Source organism: Danio aesculapii, chromosome 7 (genome assembly GCF_903798145.1).
Source record: "Danio aesculapii chromosome 7, fDanAes4.1, whole genome shotgun sequence".
Lineage (NCBI taxonomy): Eukaryota > Metazoa > Chordata > Actinopteri > Cypriniformes > Danionidae > Danio > Danio aesculapii.
This window is the reverse complement of record NC_079441.1, coordinates 67,842,310-67,868,399: the sequence shown is the minus strand read 5'-3', so window position 1 is coordinate 67,868,399 and position 26,090 is coordinate 67,842,310. Positions and strand designations below refer to the sequence as shown.

Genomic DNA, 26,090 nt, shown 5'->3' with positions numbered 1-26,090 from the left:
GACATACACACATACACTACGGACAATTTAACTTACCCAATTCACCTACAGCACATGTATTTGGACTGTGGGGGAAACCGGAGCACCCGGAGGAAACTCATGCCAACATAGGAAGAACATGCAAACTCCACACAGAAATGCCAACTGACCCAGCCGGGACTCGAACCAGCAATCTTCTTGCAGTAAGGCGAGAGTGCTAACCACTACGCTTAAGCAAAATGACTACCTTGTGTCATATAATATATCAACCAATCAGCACGGTTGTCAAGGCAGAACTTCAAGCGCAACCAATGATTTTAAACAGAGACATAGTCAATCGTAAACTTAAAATGTTAAGTTTAGAGAGCTCAAAATATTAAGTAAAAGTTTTTTTTGCTGCCTAATGAGTAAGTTAAACACTCCTGTTTAAGTTTTGATGCCAAAAGTAATGTCCAGTAATGCCAAGTTATATCAACTTAATATTTTTAGTGATGACAACAGTTGGGTTCACAGTGTAGTAATAACTTGGTAATTCCATGGTTTACTGCCAATGTAACTACAATGTCTTAATTTCGTTACCAATACATACTGCCAGTGTGCTGTGCGTTTTTAATTCAGTGCTCCACTTAACTTTACAGATATAACACCACATTTGTATTGTTTTTGCGAAGTATTAATGAGTTAACACTCGCAGCTAACCATAATATGCGTCACTGGAACATAATTGCTTTGAAATCTAAATTTTTTATTCGATTTTTGACGTAATTTCAACTGAAATATGAAGAGAGGGTGGGACATAGAGTAGTTCTTCCCCTTTTGAATAAACAGCCAATAGCAGTTTGTTTTTATCACAGCTCTGTGATTGAGCGGTTGAGCTCGAGCGCATCAAATGAAAAGCAAACGAGAAGCATCTTGATGGGGCGGGGCATGTCAGATACGAGAAAGCATTTGATTGGTCAGAAGATTTGATGAGAAACTGAAGTATGAAGCGACGTGAATAAAATCGTTGATTCATTTATAGGCGGAAGTGACAAATTACAAGCTTTACATGTTTATATCAGTTTTATATTTGTATATTTACATATTTCACATCATATTTAATTTATAATGTGAATTTTGTCAAATTAGCAGACTGAAACTAACATCTAAACATTTTAATTTTAATTTCAGTGGACCTTTAAAACAAGATCAGTCTGCTGGCTAGAAATACGATGGTAGCTCTTGACTAGATAAGGAGTGATTTTTGCAGTGTTTTCCCAGTTGAGCGGTCAGAATGGGCCAGATCTGTTAGTGGTTGAAGAGTAATGATGTGGTTTCTCATCGCCTGACGGACCACACAGGGTCTCAATGCCGAGTCTCCAATGCTGCGCTCGAAATGCTTAACTCGACAAAAATCAGCTCCAGTGTAATGAAACCTAACACTTGAATCATTGAAGGAATCGATCCTTGCCTCTTAAACGTTCGCTGGCCTTGACCGACGTATATAGTGAAAGCATTCACTCGTGCACAGCTTGGATAGATATTCTCCTCACCGCAGCGCTATTCATATGATGCAATGTAGTGGGAAATGGGGGGCAGCCAGTCGGGTGAACTTTGCTTTATTAACAGGGAAGTATTCGCATATTCTCCGTATTAGTGTTGGATGGAAAAGTCGTTGGTGTCTGACTCAGTGGTCCCGGTTGAGAGTAATTACAGTGAATTTGATGCCACCAAGAAACGGTAATATCCAATACAGCACCACCTGAAGGCCGGTCTATATATGAAGGAAGGAAAAGGCCAAGAAGAGTAGTCAATAATGGTGGCTGAATGGAAAACTGAACCAGGAGATGAGGGGTAGTTCACCCCAAAAATGTTGAAAATTCACTTGTGACAAATCTGATTGACTTTCTTTATTCTGTTGAAAACAATAGAAGATATTTTGAAGAACCATTGACTTCCATAGTGTTTGGTTTTCCTGCTATATACACAATTATTAGCCTTCCTGAATTATTAGCCATGGATATTTGTCTTCTGTTAAACATAGGGATGCATACTGAAACTCTGGAATTTATCGGTATCGGTGCTACAATTTAAAAGACCGAAATATCGATAAGCTCTGACGTTAATGGTTCTGCTATCGGTACTGGAGAATTATTGCTGAATAAACATTACTTACAGTAGCATAATTTAACTGACCAACCTTTTCTAATTTGCGATATTTGATATTCGTCTGCAGAGTTGGCAATCTCACATGACAAATGCTCATGTGTCCGCCTGGCTGTGCACGCACACTCAGCGGAAGCTCGCGCTAAGCGCACACACATAACTCTCGAGTTGCCACACAGATTCGCACACACAGCTGGTAAGCTTACGGAGTGGCAAGAGAACCAAGCGGGTTATATCGCCTACTGAAAAAAACAGCTTAAACCAGCCTAGGCTGGTTGGCTGGTTTTAGCTGGTTGACCAGCCTGGTTTTAGAGGGGTTTTGGCCATTTCCAGGCTGGTTTCCAGCCATTTCCAGCCTGGTCTTTGCTGGTCAGGCTGGAAAATGACCAGCTAAAACCAGCTTGACCAGCCTAGCCAGGCTGGGAGCCCAGCCAAAACCAGGCGGGTCAAGATGGTTTTAGCTAGTCATTTTCCAGCCAGACTGGTCAAGCTGGTTTTAGCTGGTCATTTTCCAGCCTGACCAGCTAAGAAACCAGCCTGGAAATGGCCAAAACCCCTCTAAAACCAGGCGAGCCAACCAGCCAACCAGCCTAGGCTTGTTTAAGCTGGATTTTTCAACAGGGTTTCCTGAGTGGACAGCAACAATCCCCATTGCAACAAACGCAACAAGTTGTTTTCTTGTATAAGCGGAAATGCAAGCAATCTGGCCAAGCATCTTTCAAAAGTGCATTAACTGCAGAAAGACAAATCAAAAGTTCTTGACTGCCTATAGCTAAACATAATCCACATGGTTATGCTAGCAGTCAATCACATAAGGTCTCTCTAAATTAGTAAAATATTAATAGTTTAATAAACACACATTCATTTACATTAAAAACAGTATATTTTCTGCAGGAGCCTAAATAAATCTTAAACATTAAAAATGCTTTTACATTACTGTGTTTACAATAATAGCACTTGAATAGCCTAATAATAAACTATGCTTAAGAAATTATAAAAAAACTGCTTATTTTTACATTGTTAACTCTCAAAACAGCATTAACTCATTTATTTGAATGTGTTAATGAAAAATCTTAAACATTATCTGATTATTTAACAGCATTTCGCAACTCAAAGAGGGTATTTTGAGCTGCAGGAAGCAAAATAAACCAAGAAAAATCCTGGCTTCTGTCAGAAAAGGCAAACATGTTGATTTTTCACCAGAAAAATGGTTAAACACTGAGAGTCGTTTTCCTTCAAACCATTGTACATTCATTTACAGGATGTCTTTTATTTATTTGTTTTACAATTATTGTTTTTGCTTTATTTTACATTAAAAACGTAATAATAAAATAGTGTGTTCTTAATTCTGTTCAATTTGTTTTTTTCGATTAAAAAAACACTACAATGATTAAGATTTTCTGGCAAAACGTAGTAACATTAATCTCCTCAATTATTTTAAAACCAATTCCAGTTACACCTAAAATATGTGCGTTGGGTTTATTCCCAGTAAGTTTGTCATTACCAGGTTATAAAGCTAAAACGATTGATATGTGTCTTGTGATTGCAAGGCGTTTGATAGCACTCTATTGGAAGAACATAGAAAGTCTATCGATTGATGACTGGCTGAAAGATTTGACACATTACATTGCACTGGAAATAATCACCTAGAGTATAAAGGGCAAATTAAAGGAGTACCATAAAATTTGGGATCTGTTTATTACAATTTTTGGATCATAACTATACAATGGCACAAGCAAATACCTCTCACGCTATTAGTTAATTGATATATATATATGTAAATGTGTATTTTTGTATGTGGAATACAGTATGTTTTTCTTTGCCTTAGCCCATGTATAATACATTTACCTGTTCAACTGAATCTGGATGCTTTGGGGGGGGGGGGGGGGGGGGGGGGGGGTTGTAGAGTTAAAAAAAAAGAGTCAAATGTTTTTTTCTACAATAAAAAAAAAATGTAAAAAAAAAAAAATACAAAAAGTACTGATAAGAGAACCGCTAAAGTACCGAACCGATAAATGGTATCGACAAAAGTAGCAATACCATTAAAACCTTAACGATACCCATCTTTAACGGACATTAAAGATTTTTTTCAACACATTTCCAAACATAATAATTAGTTCTGTAGACAATCGAAAGCAAATTTTGCTTTAGAGGGCTAATAATACTGACCTTAAAACTATTTTAGAAAAATTAAAAACTGCTTTTATTCTAGCCGAAATAAAACAAATTAGAATTCCAGAAGAAAAAATATTATAGGAAATACTATGAAAAATTCCTTGCTCTGTTAAACATCGTTTGAGAAATAGTTGAAAAAGAAAAAAAAGGTTTGTTCATAAAGTAGCAAGGTTTGTGTTTTTATATTTAGAATACTCTATTAATTGTGTCTTTCTTTCTCTGTCTTGCAGTAAATCCAATACAGAAGGTGGTTCTTTCCGTGTGTTTGCTGTCAGAGAGTGAGATGCCTCTGATGGGACACAAAAAGTCTCCTGATTTGCTTTAGAAGGACAGGACATGTCAACGTGGAATGTAACTCTTCACATTCGCTGCCGTTTGGAGGAAAGACGCCTTTTACCGAAGACCAAAGGATCCTTCAGTCTTTCTGCTATTCAATCAACGGGCTTCCAGAGGTTTTATATACAGTACAATTTCGAACGATCTCATTGTATCATATCGACCGCATTCTCTTAACAACATGCAGTGCGGTAGGAATGGTGTTTTAACAGCGGTGCTGGTTTTAATCGTTGTTGATTTTGATTTTCAGATCAAGTTTTTTTTTTTAGATTTTTTTAAAAGTGTTTTAAATATATGCGAAATCGCTCATTTGTCATTCAGAATGATTATTGATCACCGTGTATTTAACCTGTACAGATTTTATATTGAATTCCTCATATGTTTTTTAACTTTTTTACTTTATTTAAAAGAATGTTTTTGGAAGCCAAACCGGGAACAGAGCTCAACATTCGCAAAAAAAAAAGTTACTTTTGCTTCTTATTCAAACTACTTATTTTAAATGAGTTGAATCAACACAATTCCTATGTTCTTTTGGGGGAGACAACTTAAATGTTTTATGTTCAATCCACTTAAATTTGTAAACACGATTAAGTTACTTTATCGGTTTGTGTTGGGACAACATAAAGGAATTGTGTGGAACCCTGCTTCTTTTAAATATATATACTTTATTGCACAGACAAGTAAAATACAGAAATATACAACAGAAAACAACACATTGTCTGCATTTTACCCTGCATTTCTAGTGTTTACAATCTACTTTTTTAAAAAAGTATTTATTGGACAAAATCCTCTGCTCTGAACCAAACAGAGACTAATTAAAACATTACAAATCGTAACAAATGCTTTATTCATTCATTCTCTTTTCGGCTTAGTCCCTATATTAATCCGGGGTCGCCACAGTAGAGTAAACCACCAACTTATCCAGCACATGTGTTACGCAGCGGATGCCCTTCCAGCCGCAACCCATCTCTGGGAAATATCCATACACACACACTACAGACAATTTAGCCTTCCCAATTCACCTGTACCGCATGTCTTTGGACTGTGGGGGAAACCAGAGCACACCCACGCGAACGCAGGGAGAACATGCAAACTCCACACAGAAACGCCAACTGACCCAGCCGAGGCTTGAACCAGCGACCTTCTTGCACTACCTACTGCGCCACTGCGTAGCCAGAAATGCTTTAATGTTAAAACTAATTTCTCTGTAAAGTATATGAATGTTATTAACCTCCCAGTTGTGCCTAACTCTCAAACTTTGTTTAAAATGAGCTGAAACAACACTATTATTGAGATTTTGTTGAGACAACTTAATTTTTTTATGTTCAATCCACTTAAATTGGTTAAATCTGTAAAGTTAACTTAATCGATTTGTGTTAGGACATTCATTCATTCATTTTCCTTCAGCTTAGCCGCTTTATTCATTAGGGGTCGCCACAGCGGAATGAACCACTAATTCATTCCAGCATGTTTTACGCAGTGGAATTCCCTTCAAGCTGCAACCCAGTACTGGGAAACACCATACACTCTCACATTCACACACATTCTCATACACTATGGCCAATTTCAGTCATTTCTTTTTGGCTTAGTCCCTTTATTAATCAGGGGTCGCCGCAGCGGAATGAACCGCCAACTTATCCAACAAATGTTTTACGCCGCGGATGCCCTTCCAGACGCAATTTAGTACTGGGAAACACCCATACACTCTCACATACACACTCTCATACACTACGGACAATTTAGTTTATTCAACTCACCTGTAACGCATGTGTTTGGGACTGTGGGGGAATCCGGAGCACCCGGACGAAACCTACAGCAACATGAGGAGAGTATGCAAACTCCACACAGAAATGCCAACTGACCCAATCGGGACTCAAACCTGCAACCTTCTTGCTGTGAGGCAACAGTGCTAACCACTGAGCCACCGTGCCGTGTGTTGGGACAATATGAATGAATTGTGTGGAACCAGTGAATAGCGGTTGTATTTAAGTGTGTAAAGTGCATTAAGAGGGATCTGTTAGACCTGGACTGTGCAAATAGACGCAGAAAAATGGGAAAGGAGAAGAAAAAAAAGAGGCAGACCTCCAAGCAAAAGAGACCTTTCCTTCATAATGCATGTGAGCCTTCCAGAATCAACACTGCTCAGCCATTATGGTGAAGGTGCAAAAACACTGAAACAATGTGGCGTCCCTGGACAATTCAGAGTCAGCGAGTGCATGTTTAGGCTCATCTTTCATTATAGTACCTTCATTTTTTGTTATTTATTATTATGCCTCCTTCGGCCTCTGCATATTCTGTGGAGCGGAACCAAATATTTATGAACGTGACACCTGATATGTGCTCGCTTGAGAGTAGTTTGTAACATATTCCTGTTTAGTTAAACGCTATATACAATACAAACCAGAGTCCCGTCATTACTGCCAAAAGAAATTTCATTAGATTTTTTTTTCCTCCTTCCTTCAACTTAGCCCCTTATGCATCAGGGATCGCCACAGCTGAATGAACCGCTAACTATTCCAGTGTATGTTTTACACAGCAGATGCCCTTCCAGCTGCAACCCAGTACTGGGAAACACCTATACACACTCACATTCACACACTTATACACTACGAGCAATTTAGTTGATTCAATTCACCTACAACGCATGTGTTTGGACTGTGGGGGAAACCGGAGCACCCGGAGGAAACCCACATGAACACGGGGGGAACATGCAAACTCCACACTGAAATGCCATCTGACCCAGTCGGGACTCAAACCAGCGACCTTCTTGCTATGAGGTGACAGTGCTAACCACTGAGCCACCGAACATCCATTTGTTTAAAACACTTTTATACGGCGACGTAATAAAAAGGTACTTAAGCTGAAAGCAACTAAAGCCGTGCCTTCTGAGAGGAAAGAGACGGCTGTTTGTCGGCTTATCTTAATGCATATTTCTCAGTTGGATCACGTTCAGAGTTCAGGATTTGGATGAATGTGGATGTTCTTATAAGGAATAAGGGCCGTGGAGCACAATAATCCCTTTCAAGGCTTCCGCATGTTTTTTCGCAGATTTTTTACTCTTCACCCACACTGTAAAAAGCGATTAGTTGACGTTACTTTAAAAAAAACCCCAGTAAATTCATTGTCTAATAAGTATTAAGTAAACAAACTATGTGCATAGTCATAAATGTTAAGTTTACTGAATTTTTCCCAGTACTGTGTTGCGGCTGGAAGGGCATCCGCTGTGTGAAACATATGCTGGAATAGTTGGCGGTTCATTCCGCTGTGGCGACCCCTAATAAATAAGGGACTTATTATTATTATTATTATTATAAAAAACCCTAAGGAAAAGGAATGAATGAAGTTTACTAACTTTCTAAACACAAATCAACTTCTTTTATAAACTGATTTCGAGAGGAGCACGTGATATGATTGATCGTGGCTGGTCTCTCATCTGCAGTCATCGATAAACCAATCAGATTAATAAAAGCCTACAATAAATAGCCCTTTTAACCTTATCTCCCTTTTCTTAGTTTTTGAAGAATCCCCCCTTCCACCCCATCTCCCCCTTTTCCTCAACATTATGAAGCTGCAGGCCCGGAGACCCAACTGCACACACAGACCTATCGTTAGGGTTAGGGTTAGGGTTAAGGTCACGTGTCTGATGTTGCTACTTACTAGAAAGTGCCGAGATGTCCTCGCTGCAGTCTGTAATCATGATGACGTACTGGACCAGGTCCAATACATAGTGGACATTGAACCGGTCACTAAGGTAATACGCACATAGCTACGATGGTTGGGTTTAGGGTATGGGGGAGGTGTAGGCAATCGTCCATTACGTAGTGGACCTTGTCCAGTACGTCAACAAGCTGCAGGCTGCAGCATTATCAAAAGTGCTGGTCTGAGCATGCAGTTGAATTTCCGGACCTGCCGCTTAACCTGACCCAACAGCAGGTGGCACTGTGCTACCCACTGAGCCACTGTGAGGTAGTTATTTATTTTTATTTAGTTCACACATTTTCAAGTTGTGAAAACAATATACGAACAACCATATACCAAAAAAGGGTGAATTTTGATGTCTCGAAAGAGATGTTGCAAAATGTATTAGTTTGGGGCTTTGAAATATGTTATGGAAAAGCAAATAAACTGAAAAAAATATGTTATGTAGCAAATCAAACAGACAAAATTTATTTTTTTCAATTGTGAAATAAATGCCCAATGTGACATATATGTAACATTACAGATCTTTCACAAAGAGGGGCTGCATTTCAAAAACAACTGCAGAAACATGTTATAAGTGGTCCATTTGGTCTGTATTATATGCCCCATAACTTTCCTATAAGGAGAAATTGGTCTGGGTTCTTATGGGCTAAGACAGGCATGGGCAAACTTGATCCTCGAGGGCCGGTGTCCCTGCATAGTTTTGCACCAACCCTAATCAAACACACCTGCTTGTAGCTTTCTAGTGATCTTGAAGACACTAATTAGGGTGTTCAGGTGTGTTTGATTAGTGTTGGAGCAAAGCTCTGCAGGGACACCGGCCCTCGAGGATCGAGTTTGCCCATCCCTGGGCTAAGAAAACAATAGGTCTGAAAGTGATGGTGTGAGTGTGCAGTTGAGTCTCCAGGCCTGCAGCTTCACCCTACTCTTCTTCCTCCATTACCAGGGGGAGCTCTACCTGATCTCGGACCACTTACATGCTAATTGACCAGGCGGGAGCTCTGAGCTCAGTTATCTCCGAGCTCAGGGTTCTCTCCCAGGACAGCATGCCAAACCTGCAATTAGTTCCAAGCAATATCCAAGTGTGAACTCTTGAAAGTAAAGTAACGAATCGCTTTTTTACTCGTATTTTCGTTACCTCAGCGCAGCAGCTTATTTGAGCATCTGTGTTTTTAGGGAAATCATCAATGTTTGTACAGTGTTTTTGTGTACATATTCAGATTTGTGCTTTGTTTTTTTTGAGTCGGTGTTGTAAAATTATGAAAGTGTGCCTTTTCTAAGCCAGAAGATAATTGTTTTTGCACAATTAATAATAAAAATACGACTGTTAAATAAAGTTATGAGACTGAAATGGTGTCTGTCTTTTGCTTTGGAAAACGTGTCAAAGTTGAAGAAAGGGTTATAGTAGATGAAATCTTGTCAGTCATATTTTGAACAAGAATCATTTGATGACGTTAAAAAAAGGATTATTTTAAGATTCAGTCATTTAGCAAACGCTTTTGTCCAAAGTGAATTACAGTTGAGGAGACATTCGGCGATTTCACAAGAAGAGGCAATACACACAACAAGTGCTGATTATACAAAGAAACTGTAAGTGCGCAGAGCATTAAGAGCTAGAGATTTTTTAGAGAGAGTATTTCTACAGGTGGTTTGTCAAGCCCACTCACCTGTGTGAAGCTCACTTCATAAATGCACAGTGTTTTTTAAGAGACGTTGAGTAATTGTAAGAAAGTGCAAATCCGATGCAAAAGTGTTGGTTAAAATGACAGTGAGATGAAAGAGTGTGCTTTCTACAGGTGGTTTGCCAGGCCCACTCACCTGTGTGAGGCACACTCAGATTTGCATAGTGTTTTGAGGCTTTTGATTATTGCAGTTTCATTCATACATTTTCCTTCGGCTTAGGCTTCGTTTACACTAATGCTGTTTTCATTTTAAAATGGCGTTTTAGAATGAAATTGATCCGCGTCCACACCAGCGTTTCACCCAGCGTTTCTGAACAACTCTATGTCTACACCAAACCACTGAAAATGCACATCACGTGACCACACACACATACTCTGCAGCATATCTAGCCAGATGAGGGCTGTGCTCGTCAGACTGTTCATCAAGGATCTACCACTGCATCCAATCTCACTATATTTGTCAAACCTGATATTTAATTAATCTTGTTTTCTAAAACGACATATTGCCCGACTTTGGTTTGTTAAATCTATCACTTGTTCACAGGTACTGTGTTTTGGCTGAGCGCAAAGATAAGTTAATAATTAATGTAACCACGTACCTTCTGTATATTGACTGATTGTTTGCCTTTATTTCCTATAATGTATAAACTTATTGTGCGTTATACTTTTATAATGGTCATTATTGATTATTAAAACTGATATTCAGCAAGGGTATGAGGGTATGTTTCAAATAATCAATGAAAATTAAAGGAGGCAGTAATGTTATAGGCTCCGTTCTGTTATAAATATGCATACAGTGAAAATGACGGTTATATTATGCAGCTAAACGACGCCTCAACATTTCTGCTGTCTGTTAAGTTGCTAATATCAAAATGAAAATAGCAGTCCCTTATATCAATATTTCATTTTATTGTTAAGATAGTGAAACAACGTACGTATCCAGGATGATGTGAATAAGGTTATAAAGCACACTGTTCCCTTTGAAGATTTATCCGACATGTCCTCGGGAGTGTGTTTTCCATATCAAACTTGTGAAGTCTGAACTTACAAGTAGAGGATGCAGGACTGAACTGTATGTTGGCTACTTAATATTGAGGAAAAGCCCAGATCGGAGAGGCGAATGTCTGCAGCCCCGCCTACGTTTTTAGATGTCTCCGTTTTCCCCCATCCACACTGAGATGGAGCAGCATCTTTTTAGAATAACATGGCCGTAGAATGAACAATGAACGTAGCTGACCCCCCCCCCCCCCCCCCGACCTTAAAATGCTTTTTAAAAAATTAAAAACTGCTTTTATTCTAGCCGAAATAAAACTAATAAGACTTTCTTCAGAAGAAAAAATATTATCAGACATACTGTGAAAATTTCCTTGCTCTGTTAAACATCATTTGGGAAATATTTAAAAAAGAAAAGCTAATTCAAAGGGGGATGATAATTCTGACTTCAACTGTGTATATGAAAAAAATTGATGTTTTAAGCAAATGTTTACTTAATTTAGTAAACAATCAAAATTGTGAAAAATTAAACTTCATTATTTTTCTAATTCCACTCTCAAAACAAAGATTTTTGCTGCTTTTTCAAACTACTTATATAAAATAAGCTGAAACAACACACTTCTTGAGATTTTGTTTTTGAGACAACTTAATTGTTTTATGTTTAATCCACTTAAATTTGTTGTTAACTTAATCGATTTGTATTGAATTGTGTGAAACCCTGCATTTTATTTACAGTATAGAAAAAATAGACTTAAGTCTGCGTCATCAGTGTACACTAAAAAATTGGATGGGTTCCACACAATCAATTTGTGCTGGGACAACATGACAGAATTAAGTTAACATAAGCTGCGTCTCAAATCTCACACTATACACTATGCACTCATGCACTATGTACAACTATGTGCACTTACACACTCAACAGCATAGTATATGTAGGTTGTGTCGTCCCAAATGGAACACTAATGGTTTATTTACTAAGCGGAAATTCAAACCGTTTCCTTGGTGACGTTTGGCGGTTGCCAAATCAGTAAAATAAATGACCAAACTATCAAATAATATCTGTCATGAGTATAACAGCATTCACCATCGGGAGGCGCTATAATCACTCTCGTAGGAGAATTTTGCTTTCACCATCCACCAAAATAAATACAGTTATCCAACATGTGTGCCCGATAGCTCCGCCCCTTCCGCTACCTGAGCAAACCTGCGGTCGTTGAGTGGGTGTCCATCAATACACACTTCATATTACCAGTTGCATAAGTGTTTTCAGTGTGAACGCACTACTTACACTATTTATACTACAAAATGGCGTAGAATAGTGCATAAGTATGCAATCTGGGACGCAGCTATAGTTTAGTTTTTACAAATTTAAGTTGATTAAACATAAAACAATTGAGTAATCCCCCCCCAAAAAGCCTCAAGAATTGTGTTGTTTCAGCTCATTTTAAGTAAGTAGTTTGAACAAGCAGTAAACACCATTTTTTGAGTGTACGCACAAATATAAGCTCCATTCTTACACACGTTATAAGCTCAATTCTTAGGATGAATACCTGAATATACTTTGATGGAAAAGTAGTGCCCTAAATGAGGCCTGTCCACATCTGAGACAAACAGTTCTTCGCAAGAATGGCAGTTGGGTTCTTAGCCAGGACACATTCCCTCCGAACAGTTTATAAAACAGCTTGTCAAAGCACACGGCGGCGCATGTTTTATGTCACACTCTGGCAGGTCTGTTCTGATAGGGTCACAGCAGGTAATAACAATGCTGAAATGTAAATAATCAGCTGTAGCTAACCATATAATCACACGTCCCTACTGAAAAAACCAGCTTAAACCAGCCTAGGCTGGTTGGCTGGTTTTAGCTGGTTGACCAGCCTGGTTTTAGAGGGGTTTTGGCCATTTCCAGCCTGGTTTCCAGCCATTTCCAGCCTGGTCTTAGCTGGTCAGGCTGGAAAATGACCAGCTAAAACCAGCTTGACCACCTTGCCAGGCTGGAAGCCCAGCCAAAACCAGCTATGTCCAACTTAAACCAGGCTGGTCAAGCTGGTTTTAGCTGGATTTAGCTGGTCATTTTCCAGCCTGACCAGCTAAGACCAGGCTGGAAATGGCTGGAAACCAGCCTGGAAATGGCCCAAACCCCTCTAAAACCAGGCTGGTCAACCAGCTAAAACCAGCCAACCAGCCTAGGCTGGTTTAAGCTGGATTTTTCAGCAGGGGTGTGCAGGTTAAAATCTGGACATATATAGATGGTCAAAATTATTAGCCCTACTTAGAAATTTTCTAATATTTCCCAAAGGATGTTTAACAGAGCAAGGAAAATTTTTACAGTATTTCTGATAATGTTTTTTCTACTGGAGAAAGTCTTATTTGTTTTATTTCGGCAAGAATAAAAGCAGTTTTTAATTTTTAAAAATCATTTTAAGGTCAAAATTATTAGCCCCCGTAAGCAAAATACATATTTTTAGATTGTCTACAGAACAAACCACTGCTATACAATGTCACTTTAAGCTGAATACTGAAAGATATCTAGTCAAATATTATTTACTGTCATCATGGCACAAATAAAAGTAATCAGTTTTTAGAAATTAGTTATTAAAACTATTATGTATATAAATATCTAATACAGATATAACTATCTGATAAATAAGGGACTAAGCTGAAGGAAAATACAAAATAAGCCCATAAAAAACAAAGTTATTGCTTATCTGGTGTAGAATGACCAAGGGTTGACTAGTTTAAGTGTGAAAAGCTCTTATGTTTCATTTTGAACAACATATAAATCTTTCAGCTGTGATTGAAGAGAGTTTACTCTGGTAATTTACACTTGTTTATGCTTCCTCAATAACATATTTTCAAGCTACATGACGTTTATAGGTCGTGACATTTTGTATTTATAGTAGTCAGGTTTTGGTGCGATGTGTCACTCGAAATTGCACATATTCTTATATGTCTCATGCACACCATTGACTTGCACAGTATTTTGTGTTTTCTATGGACGTCGATGACTGCTTTTTTCCAACACTCTTCAGAATATCTGCCTTTTTGTACAAAAGAAGAAAATGATCAAAGTTTAGAACCATTTAAGTGTGAGTAAATGGAGAGGAAATATATATATATTTATTTTTGGGTGCGCTATCCCTTTAATTTATTTAATTTAATGCCGTAAAGGATGTTCAGTTTAATAAGACTTCAATGTTATTAGGAGATTGTATTTATTTACCATTTTATGCTATAATTTGTTATGCTATATATATATATAGTTGAGACAGAATTATTAGCCCCCTTTGAATTTTTTATCTTTTTTGAATATTTCTCAAAAGATGTTCAACAGAGCAAGGAAATTTTCACAGTATGTCTGATAATATTTTTTCTTATGGAGAAGGTCTTATTTGTTTTATTTCGGCTAGCAGTTTTAAATTTTTTAAAATCCATTTTAAGGTCAAAAGTATTAGCCCCATTAGCCCCAATTTAATATTTCAATAGTCTACAGAACAAACCATCATTGTACTTGTATATATTGTACATATAACTTGTCTATTACCCTAACCTGCCTAGTTAACCTAATTAACCAAGTTAAGCATTTAAATGTCACTTTAAACTGTATAGAAGTGTCTTGAAAAATATCTAGTCAAATCTGTCATCATGGCAAACATAAAATAAATCAGTTATTAGAAATTAGTTATTAAATCTTTTATGTTTAGAAATTGTTTTCCCTCCGTTAAACAGAAATTGCGGACAAAAATAAACAGTGGAGTTAATAATTCAGGAGGGCTAATATTTCTGACTTCAACTATATATATATATATATATATATATATATATATATACACACACACACACACACACACACACACACACACACACACACAAACAAGTTGTGCTCAAAAGTTTACATACCCTTTGAAGAATTTGAATAGAATGTAAATAATTTGAACAAAATAAGAAAGATCAGACAAAACACATGTTCTTTTTTATTTAGTACTTTCCCGAGTAAGATACTTTACACAAAATACATATAGTTAAACATATAGTTCACTACACAAAAATCTAGCAGAAATTATTACATAAGCCCCCGCAAAAGTTTACATACCTTTGGTTTTCAATAGAGTGCGGTTTCCTGATGATCTGCGAGTGCTTTGTCTACTGTGTGATGGTGGTTTATGAGTCTCTTATTTGCTCTGAACAGTTAAACTCACTGCTGTTCTTTAGTTTTCCAGCATCGTCTGCAGATTTGAACTCTTTCCAGTAGTGACTGTATGATTGTGAGATCCATCTTTTCACACTGAGGATGACCGAGAGACTCAAACACAACTGCTAAAAAGGTTCAAACCCTCACTGATGCTCCAGAACACAAGGCGTTAGAGCTGGGGGTGAAAACTTTTAAACAGGATGAAGATATGCAATTTTTCTTATTTTGTTGAAATATATTTTTTCCTTCATTTAGCGACTGCCCTTCGGAAATAACAGAAAATACTAGGATTCATCCCAGAACACAAATTATTTTAAGTAAATGTAATACGTTTCTCTTAAGTTTTCCTTTTTATTTAAATTTTCCATTTTTTTTAAGTGAAGTTTTCAAACTAATTTCGAGAGGAGCACGTGATATGATTGACTGCAGCTGGCCACTCATCTACATTCACTAGTTAGCCAATCAGATTAACCCCAACTCACTATAAGTAGCCTAGCTAGAACTACTCTCTTATCTTCGTTTTCTGAAGAAACCCCCCATCCACCCCATCTCCTCCTTTCTTCCTCTTACCACGGGGAGCTCTCGAGAACCACCTGATCTCGTACTCCCCGCATATGCTCTATGGACCAGGCGGGAGCCCTGGGCTCAACTATCTCCAACCTCAGGGTTCTCTCCCGGGACAGCATGCCAAACCTGCTAACAGTTGTCAAACAATATCTAAGTGTGAACTCTTGAAACACATTTTCCCATATTAGATTCACTGGAGTGGACCAATTCTTGCACTGTGATATAATTGAGTTATTTTGTCAGATTAATTCCAGTTTTAGTTTGATACTGACTAATGCAATGTACCCTACTAAAAAAAAACATCCTAAACCAGCCTAAGCTGGTTGGTTGGTTTTAGCTGGTTGACCAGGCTGGTTTTAGAGGGGTTTTGGCCACTTCCAGCCTGGTTTAAGCTGGACATAGCTGGTTTGGGCTGGGCTCCCAGCCTGGCTAAGCTGGTCAAGCTCGTTTTAGCTGGTCATCTCCCAGCCTGACCAGCTAAGACAAGGCTGGAAATGGCTGAAAACCAGCCTGGAAGTGGCCAAAACCCCTCTAAAACCAGGCTGGTCAACCAGCTAAAACCAGCCAACCAGCTTAGGCTGGTTTAAGCTGTTTTTTTCAGTAGGGTATACACAAATATCTTAAAGGATATCATAAAATCGACCTGGTTATATTATTCATATTCCTTTTAAATTACATTACATAAATCACCAAGCTTTCACTATAATCACCTAAGAAAAAAAGGTCTTCTAACTTGGATGGCCTGAGGGTAAGTAAATTAACAGCAGCTTTTCATTTTTGCATGATTTTTTCCCTTTAAACGTCCCCATATTCAGAATCATTAGATTATGTTGAACTTGTTTACATCAGCTTGACTTTATTTTTCCAAAGTTTTCAGCCTTTTTTCTCCACAGACTCGTCTACAGGATCATGTCGGTTTTTGATTGAGCTTCTGACTTGACACTTCGGCATCGGAAAATGACAGAATCGGGATGACTCAGAGACGTTCATTCACATGTTATGGTTATAAACCCACTGCTGTGCATGATGGAAACAATCTAGTCAAACATAGCAGTCAGCAATACTTCTGTCAATACTAACACTGCAGACCATAGAAGAAAATCATAGAGTTTGTTAATGCAATTACTAACATGAACAAACAATGAACAATTCATTACAGTATTTGCTCATGTTAGTTAATGAAATACAGAGTTGTTCATTGTTAATTCATGTTTATGCACAGTCCATTAACTAATGTTTACAAGCATGAATTTGGATGTAATAATGCATTAGGAAAGGTTGAACTATGATTAATAAATGTTGTACAAGTAATGTTGATTATTAGTTCATGTTAGCAAATATATTAACTAATGAAACTTTATTGTAGACCACCATTTTCTAAATCTCAAGTTCACTAATTTCTGGATAAACGATTGAAGAGAAAAGACTCCAAACGCTCCAGGAAAGTTTGTTATTCGCTGAGACTTTGGAGTTATTGCAGGATTTGCATCTCTATTTGTGAGAATTATTGGAAAGACAAACCTGGATCAGCAAAGCCAATGCATACTTGTAAAACTATGAGGGGAATTGCAGTATGATTGCCATATTAAAAGGTGCAGGATTGACACCTAGTGGTTAAATCGCAGTCCAAATTCAAAATAGCGGAGAGGGTTTTTTCCGTGACGCAGCTCCTCCTCTGATGACATGATGTCCGAGTAGGTTGCCAGATTGATGACGTTAACAAAACAGATCACTAGCATGTTGAAGATTTAGCCTTCAGGTCTTTGCACACTGAAGTGTAAAATTTTCATGTTCGTTTGTAACATTTGAATTGTTTTTTAAAATAAAATAACACAATATGACTCGGAATCTGTGTGTCATTTCTGAGTCTACTTCTATCCTTTGGGAGTCACATTTTAGGCTATGCCTCATATATTGAGGCAGCTTAAATCACTGAAATAAAATAGGCTGTGTTTTTCAACCAACATGGCAACCCGGGGTGCTGAATTATTTTTAGGTAAACTGGCAGTGGGCTAGTTATAGAGACCAAAATAAAGACAGACATTCAAAGTAGTGACTCTAACATTGTTTTTCGGATAAACAAATACCCTGCAGGCACAGGACGTCAACATGGCGTCATATTGACATACCCCAACATCGTGGGGACGTCAACAGGGCATCATATTGACATACCCCAACATCGTGGGGACGTTGAATTTTGTTTGGAAATGAAAATCTGGTTGACGCCAATGTCCAACCTAAAATCAACCAAATATCAACGTCTAATCATGTTACATCTTGACGTTGTGTGGACGTTACCACTATGACATCTATCAGACGTTGGATTTTGGTCACTTTCCAACACAACCTAAAATCAAAAAATATCAACGTAATTTGACGTCGTTTTTGGACGTCACAATAACGTTGTCCTTAGACTCTGGCTAGACATTGAATTTTGGTCACCAGACGTCATGACCTAAATCTAACCTAATATTAACGTCTTAATGCTGTGTGCCTGCTTAGTGTGTTCTATTAACATTTCTTGAATATCTGCAAATGTATTATGGTATTGTTGTAATTTAGAAGAGTCAGAAACGCACCTAAAGCACCTTTAATGTATCTCAGAAAGTCTGGTCTGTGTTTTAGTCAGTGTAAATTTAGAAAACTCTCCCTGAATTTCAGCACTGATTATGAGATGGATTAATGATTTGGGAAAGGCAGGATAAACCAGGACTGTCATGGAGGAGGAGGACGCAAGATTTAGGTAGAAAAGAGTAGAAAATATGAGTTTTTTTAACACAATGAACCTTGGAGAATGAGAGACGGCCTGCTGATGCTGGAAAACAGACGCGTGGAGGAGTGTTAGTGGAAAATGAGCGCCTCTCCTAATTTCTGAATCACTCTTTCTGGTACAAATCAAGGGCTGGAAACTGGATAAGCCATTTAGAAAGACACAAAAACCTCAAACGAATGACTTCTCAGTGAAGTAATTAAAGTACAAATGAAATCAAAACTAACCAGATTGATTTTGTTAGCTCACATTGCTGGTTTGGAGAAAAAAAAATGCCCTTGTAATCTAAAATTGAAATCTGAAAATGCACTTCCTGTTTGTCAACGTCTATTGGGCGTGGCTAACATACTTAACCACACCTCTCCAGCATAAAAAAATGGTGTGCAGGAGGAGGAGTCTGTTAGGTTGTAACAACTCTCCCCAAAGTCTTTTCCCTTTCTTTCCAAACAAAATGTCTACTATACTACATCCAATCAACTTGCAGTAGAAAAAACAAGCCACGCCCACTGTTTTCTCATTTAATATTCTGTTTCTCAAGGAACTGCGTCACAATACAAAAAAAAGGTTCTTGCTTATGGTTCCTGTGGACTTTGAAGTTAGCATGAAATCAAAATTTTACATTGTTAGTTTTGCTAGCACACGTCATTAGTCTTTAATTGAACAATTAATTTGTGTAAGTAAATCCACTGAAGAAAAAAAAACAGTTTAGGTGGCACAGTGGTTATTGCTGTCGCCTCACAGCAAGAAGGTCGCTGGTTCGAGCCTCGGCTGGGTCAGTTGGCATTTCTGTGTGGAGTTTGATCTTCTTTCCGTGTTGATCTTCCTCCAGGTGCTGTGGTTTCTTTCCCCCAGAAGTCCAAAGACATGCGCTATAGGTGAATTGGGTAAGCTAAATTGTCTGTAGTGTATGTGTGTGAATGAGTGTGTATGAGTGTTTCCCAGTAATGGGTTGCAGATGGAAGGGCATCCGCTGCGTAAAAAAATATGCTGGATAAGTGGTTCATTCCGCTGTGGCGACCCCTGATTAATAAAGGGACTAAGCTGAAAATCAAATGAATGAATGACAACAATACTGTCGTGCGTAGCCTCTTTCCATTAGACTTCCACAAATCTGTGTAATCTTCATCTCATTTTACAGGAGAATTCCATTGAATTTCCAATAAAAGAAGATGGAGATGAACTACTAAGGCCTGGTGAATAATAACGGTAGTCTTTGAAGCAGGTCTCCAGATGCAATTTCTGAAGTACAGTAAAGTTTATTATTGTCTTGCTGCTTGCCTTATACTATAGGTCTCCGTTTAAAGATGGTGCTATAAGAGAGGTCAAAGGTCAGGGGCCTCTAATAACAGAGGTGAAGGAAATGGTGTGTAGAAGAGCTGCAATAAATCACCGGAGATCTGGAAACACCATTACTGTGTTCACACTGTTACTGACGTCAAAACAGGCCCACAAATCTTCCAGAGGCATTATACAAGAATCAGCAGATAAACATCAGCGTTTCATGTTCAGGTAGAACAGATCACTTAATAAACTAAAATGTTTATTAATTTACTTTTCATACTATGCAAAGATTCATTCATTTTCCTTCGGCTTAGTCCTTTAATTCAGGGGTCGCCACCGCAGAATGAACCGCCAACTATTCCAGCATATGTTTTTATCAGTGGATGCTTTTCCAGCCGTAACCCAGCGTAAACACCCATACACTCTCATTCTCACACATACTCATACACTGTAAAAAATTAATCTTGAGGCTTGTAATTTTCATTAAAAAATGTATGTGGTCATTAAAAAAAATTGCATATTTTCTTTTAAAATTAGATTTTCTGGATTTATTATAAAATATTAAGAATTAATTTAGCTATTAATTAAGATTTTGCTATTATAACTAAGATTTGATCTTCACTTTTTTTTTTTAAAGCAAACTAGTGCAATTATTAAGCTTAATTTGAGAAGCCAATGAAGCTAATGATATTGAGGAAAGATGGCTTCACGTTTATTTTAAGAAAATTCACTCAATTATGTGGATTTGATTGATGTTTGCATTTGAATCTCAACAATGGCAGTGATCATACGACATTTTGAAGGAGCAGATCAACAGCGAGCATGTTAAGAGGTATGCATTAACAGTTTATCATTTTATTGTCTTAAATAGCCTAAGCTCTTTCAGGAAAGACACATGCTTCTCAAGCTTGTTCAGGAGCTTAGTTTTTGCCATATGATGTATATAGGGATAAACAGGTCTTTTTAACCACCCATTATTTGAAATTGATTTGCTTCAATGTTCATTCTGAATTATATAATGAAATTATATAAGGTGATTTATTTGCTTATATTATAAAAGCATATTCCACTAATAATATTAAATTCATCATCTATCACTCAAAAAACCTAGTCATTTTCACATGATTCATTCAAGTGTTTTTTGTTAAAAAAATAAATATGAGTAAATGGTGTTAGATTTGCTTAAATTATAAAAGCACATTCTGCTAATAATATTAAAATCTTCATCTCTCACTTTATTTTACTTACATTTACTTAAAAATAATACGTGCAATAGTGTTACCACTATTTTTTTTAGTAAATAGCACATAAGATTTTTTACAGTGTACACTACAGCCAACTTAGTTTATCTAATTCACTTATGTCTTTGGACTGTGGGGGAAACCGGAGCACCCGGAGGAAACCCACGCCAACACAAGCAGAACATGCAAACTCCACACAGAAATGCCAACTGACCCAGCTGGGACTCGAACCTTCTTGCTGGGAGGCGACAGTGCTAACCACTGAGCCACCTTGTTGCCCCTTTGCAAAGATTGCTTTAAGATTAATACACAGAGCTATTAATAAAATAAATGATTTACATTTCGAGTCTTCTGGTTTATAGTGCAGGATCTGGAAATAACCATCACACCGCATACTGACATGCAAAATACTAATAATAATAAATAAATAAGTCAGGGAAAAATAAATAAATAAATCCATTTAACAATGTAATAAATGTAATATATAAATAAAAACTAAAATAAGTTCTCCTCATTTTGAAAATACATAATAATAATTATAATAATAATAATAGTACTGTTAAATGTTATTATTAAAAATAATCATCAATGATGCATAAATTATTCTTTTTAATGTTTAATAAAGTCTCTATGAAATAATGTACGACGATGTAAAAATTTCTGATAATAAACAAATAAATCAGCCAGTGGGAAAAAATTAAATAAAATGAACAGTGTATTAAATGAATGTATTATAAAATTAATATATCTAAAAACAAATTATAAATTAGTCAGGGACAAAAACTATTTTAAAATAAACAATTTAATAAAATGTAAATATTATAAATAAATTATAAAAATAAAAACAACTAAAACAGGTTCGCCTTTTATTTGAAAATTATTATTATTATTATTAACAATAACAATACTATTAAATGTTATTATTTAAAATACTTATAAATTATTATTATGAATAATCAAAATATGAACAAAATATGATGATGATTATTATTATTTATTATTATTATCAATAACAACAATACTTTAAAATGTTTTTATTATTATTATTTTCTTTATTATTATTAATAACAATATTATTACATGTTAGATATTATGGTTATTATTATCTTTATTATTATTAATAACAATATTATTACATGTTAGATATTATGGTTATTATTATCTTTATTATTATTATTATTATTATTATTAAAAATAATAATATTTGGAATTTTAACCAAGATTGTTAAAGCGCATATTTATTGTTGAATTTTATTTTATCATTGCTATTATTATTATTAATAATACTAATACTATTAAATATCATTATTATTAATAATAATGTTTTTGTAATAATTGTATAATATAAAATGAAAGTTATATTGCAAAGTTTTTTCCTTAGCTTTTTTGGAATTTTAACCTTGTTAAATTGTTGAAGCTCATATTTATTAATTGTAGAATTTATTTTATTATTATTACTATTGTTATTATTATTAATAATACTGTTAAATGTGATTTTTATTATTATTACCTTTATTATTATTATTATTATTATTATTAAGAACAATATTATTATGTATTATTTTTTAATAATTCCTATAAATTATTCTTATGAATAAACAAAATAAATAATAACATGATGATGATTGATATTAATTATAACTATCTTTATTATTATTATTATTAATAACAATACTATTACGTGTTATTTGTAATAATTCTTATAAATGATTCTTATGAAAAAACAAATTAAATAATAACATGATGATGATTGATATTTATTATTATTATCTTTATTATTATTATTGTTATTATTATTAATAATAATAATAATATTAAAAGTTATTATTATTAATAATGATGATGATGAAAATAATAATAATAATATTAAATGTTTGTATTATTATTATTATTGTCTTTATTATTGTAAATAACAATAATATTATTAATATATTATATTATTATTAATACTTATAAATCATTATTTTGAATGATCAATAAATGAACGAAAAATAATAATATTAATAATAATAATAATAATCATCATCATTCATAAATGCAATTTCTTATATTTACCTGACATTTTTTACATTTGCATTGTGTGTGAATTGGTGTGTGTGTGTGTGTGTTTAGAAATAGCTTAATATCAAATTCATCATGTATAAAGAACAAAGTATTCAAAGCACAATGCAGCCTTCTGAAATCAATGACAACACATCCTGTATTAAACATTGCATCAAACATCGTCTCTTTGAAATATTGATCTAAACACAGAGCGCCATCATGTTGTTCAGCAGGAAAAATCATCGTTGATCATTGTAAGCCTGAAGGATTTGCAGTACGAGTCAAATCTGGGTCCAACTCAACCACAATGCTGTTTTTGGGTTACAATTTAATGGACTCATTTTTCCCCAAAGTGACACATATACGCAGTGGGAAGACACGGCAGATGTTACAGTTTAGGATGCCTATTTCTGTACATCGTTTTACCACGTCTCTAATGCAGTACGCTTGAAACAACAGACATGTTTTGGGACCGTTGATGGTCTGGTGGATGGTTTCTGAGGTGTTGTTTGATGGATGTCGAGGCTTTTATTGCCACCATATGCTCATGAAGATTACGCTGGCGTCTACAGGATGGCCCACTGCAGTGTTTGGAGAAGCCTTGTTGTCAGAAGTGAAAACCATATAAATGTGCTTTCAGAGAACATTTATTGGAAATTAAGTGTATTACGTGTGTATAAGGAGAAAGACTCAACATTAGGAGTTAGCATACAGCATTTTGATGGAGACTCTGCACTGTAAAAACCTCCCTAAGTTTCAGCTCAAAACACCCATCAGATTATTTATTATACCTTGCTGAATATTGGATTTTCTGCTCTGAACAACCATGTAGCTGTTTTTGTTGCCTCTGCCTTAAATGCTAGTTCTCCCCGCCCACCGTTCCCACGTGCCTGTCAGAGTGTGCCTCAATCTCCGGCTGCGCCAGATAAACAGCACAGTGACAGACATGAAGAAAGCAGATCTCACGTAACGTTTGTGAGAAATACTACAGTAAGAACTTTTCCAATGATTATTTGATGTATTTGTTGTGGATTTAATTCAAGCCTTTCTGCAAAGTCGTTACAAAGTTCACACACAGACACACACAGCGCCCACTTAAATTTGCACTGTTTTTGCAGGGTTAATATCCACCTTTGTATGGACATCCGTTATGTTAATATACAAAATAAACCTGATTTAACATCCACTCATGTAACCTCTCATTGTAAAACTCATTCTTGATCACATTTGATGATGATTGATGATCACAGCAAGCTGAACAGATCTTTTAATCCTGGTTGTTTGCGCATGTCCTGTCTTGTTAATATGATTATAGGGACTTTTAAGACCTTAAAAGGAATTTGACTAGAAGTTTTTATTTTTATTTTTAACCATGATTGTTGAAGCTCATATTTATTAATTGTTGAAATTTCTTTTGATATTCTAAATTCAATTTATTGAGGTTATATCTCTTTAAATGACTAGAATGAATCCTATCTGTTCATATGGATTTGTTTTTTTTACGAGGCTTTATGATGTTTTTTTGGATTTTCTAGGCTTTTCTTAGACCAAAACATCTCAGATTTCATAAACAGTTTTTGAAGACAAATAAATTGTGGGCTTGAAATAATTATCAACTGGACTACTTTGAGTCTTTATAGATTTGACTGTTGTCAAAATAAGTCAAAATTATTAGCCCTCCAGTGAAATTAGAAAGTAATCATTTTTTTTATATTTCCTAAGTGCTGTTCAATGAACATTTAAACACATTAAAATAATTATTTAATAAGTAATTTCTAATAGCCAATTGCTTTTGTCTTTGCCATAATGACAGTACACAATATTTTACTAGTTATTTTGCAAGCTACAGTACTAGTATTCAGTTTAAAGTGCAATTTAAAGGCTGAACTAGATTAATTAAGTAAACTAGGCAGGTTAACTAGGCAGTCACTGAGCAACAGAGGTTTGTTCTGTAGCCAATAATATTACTGACCTAAAAAAATTATGATTATTTAAAAAAATTCCAGTCAAACTATAAAAAATAAGATAAGTAAATACTGTGGAAATGTCTTGCTCTGGGAATACAGCACTTGGGAAATATTGGAAAATGAATAAAGGGCTAATCATTTTCTTTCACTGTACAGGTAAATACATGTTTAGCCTAAATCATGCCAGGTAAGGATGTACAAAACATAAGCAGCAGTTTGCAACTAACAACAGTTTGGTAGTCTGAAGTGTAATACAAGTTTTATTGCCACAGCACAGTTCACCAAACACAATTTCCCCAATTAAACAGACACAAAAAAGCATTAAGTAAAGGCATTTGGCTAATACACAACCCAGACACCACAATCTGTCCACTTACCGTAACCTAAGTCTTTCTCACCCTTAATAAATGACATTACAACAGTACTTGTATGCACACGTAAATCTGTGACTCACTGGAAAAACCCTTTTATCAACATTCATCATTCCATGAACGATTTTGATCGTCATTAAACCAGAATCACAGGGAAACATATCCGGCTTTGCTGTTGTGACGTAGACATCTAGGGGTGCCGCTCTTGCCAACACAAATGCCATTTGGTTTGCGTAACGAGTCCCTGTTATATTTTTGATAAGCTCACAATATTGAGTTACACAACCAAAAATGTTCGCACATGCGCGTGGGTTCTGGGAAAGATTTCTCTCCCAGACTGAAAACTCCAAGGCTCTGGCCCTTATCAATAAGGCTTTGGTATTGACCTTATTCTGTAATATAGAAGTGCGCCCGTTTATATATAATGTTTCAGAACCTCCGATTCAGTTGCTAATATAGGAGAAATCACTAGGAACAATAAATGGCAGAAAACGATCAAGCTGTTTCCTCTACAAACTAGTGTGTTCATGACTATACATAAAAAGTACACTCACCGGCCACTTTATTAGGTACACCTTATTAGTACCAGGTTGGACCCCTTTGCCTTCAGAACTGCCTTAATCCTGGAAATATTCCTTAGAGATGTTGTTCC

At 36.0% G+C, this 26,090-nt stretch overlaps 1 protein-coding gene across 1 annotated transcript in view; it reads left to right on the top strand.

Annotated features, from left to right (window-relative positions):
• Positions 1-7,941, top strand: part of crispld2 (cysteine-rich secretory protein LCCL domain containing 2) — a 43,412-nt gene extending 35,471 nt beyond the window's left edge. The window contains exon 15 of the mRNA XM_056462390.1: positions 4,530-7,941. Coding sequence (XP_056318365.1) covers positions 4,530-4,581 — 52 coding nt within the window. The 3' untranslated portion in view covers positions 4,582-7,941. The remainder of the gene's footprint in view (positions 1-4,529) is intronic.
• The last annotated feature ends 18,149 nt before the right edge of the window (positions 7,942-26,090 follow it).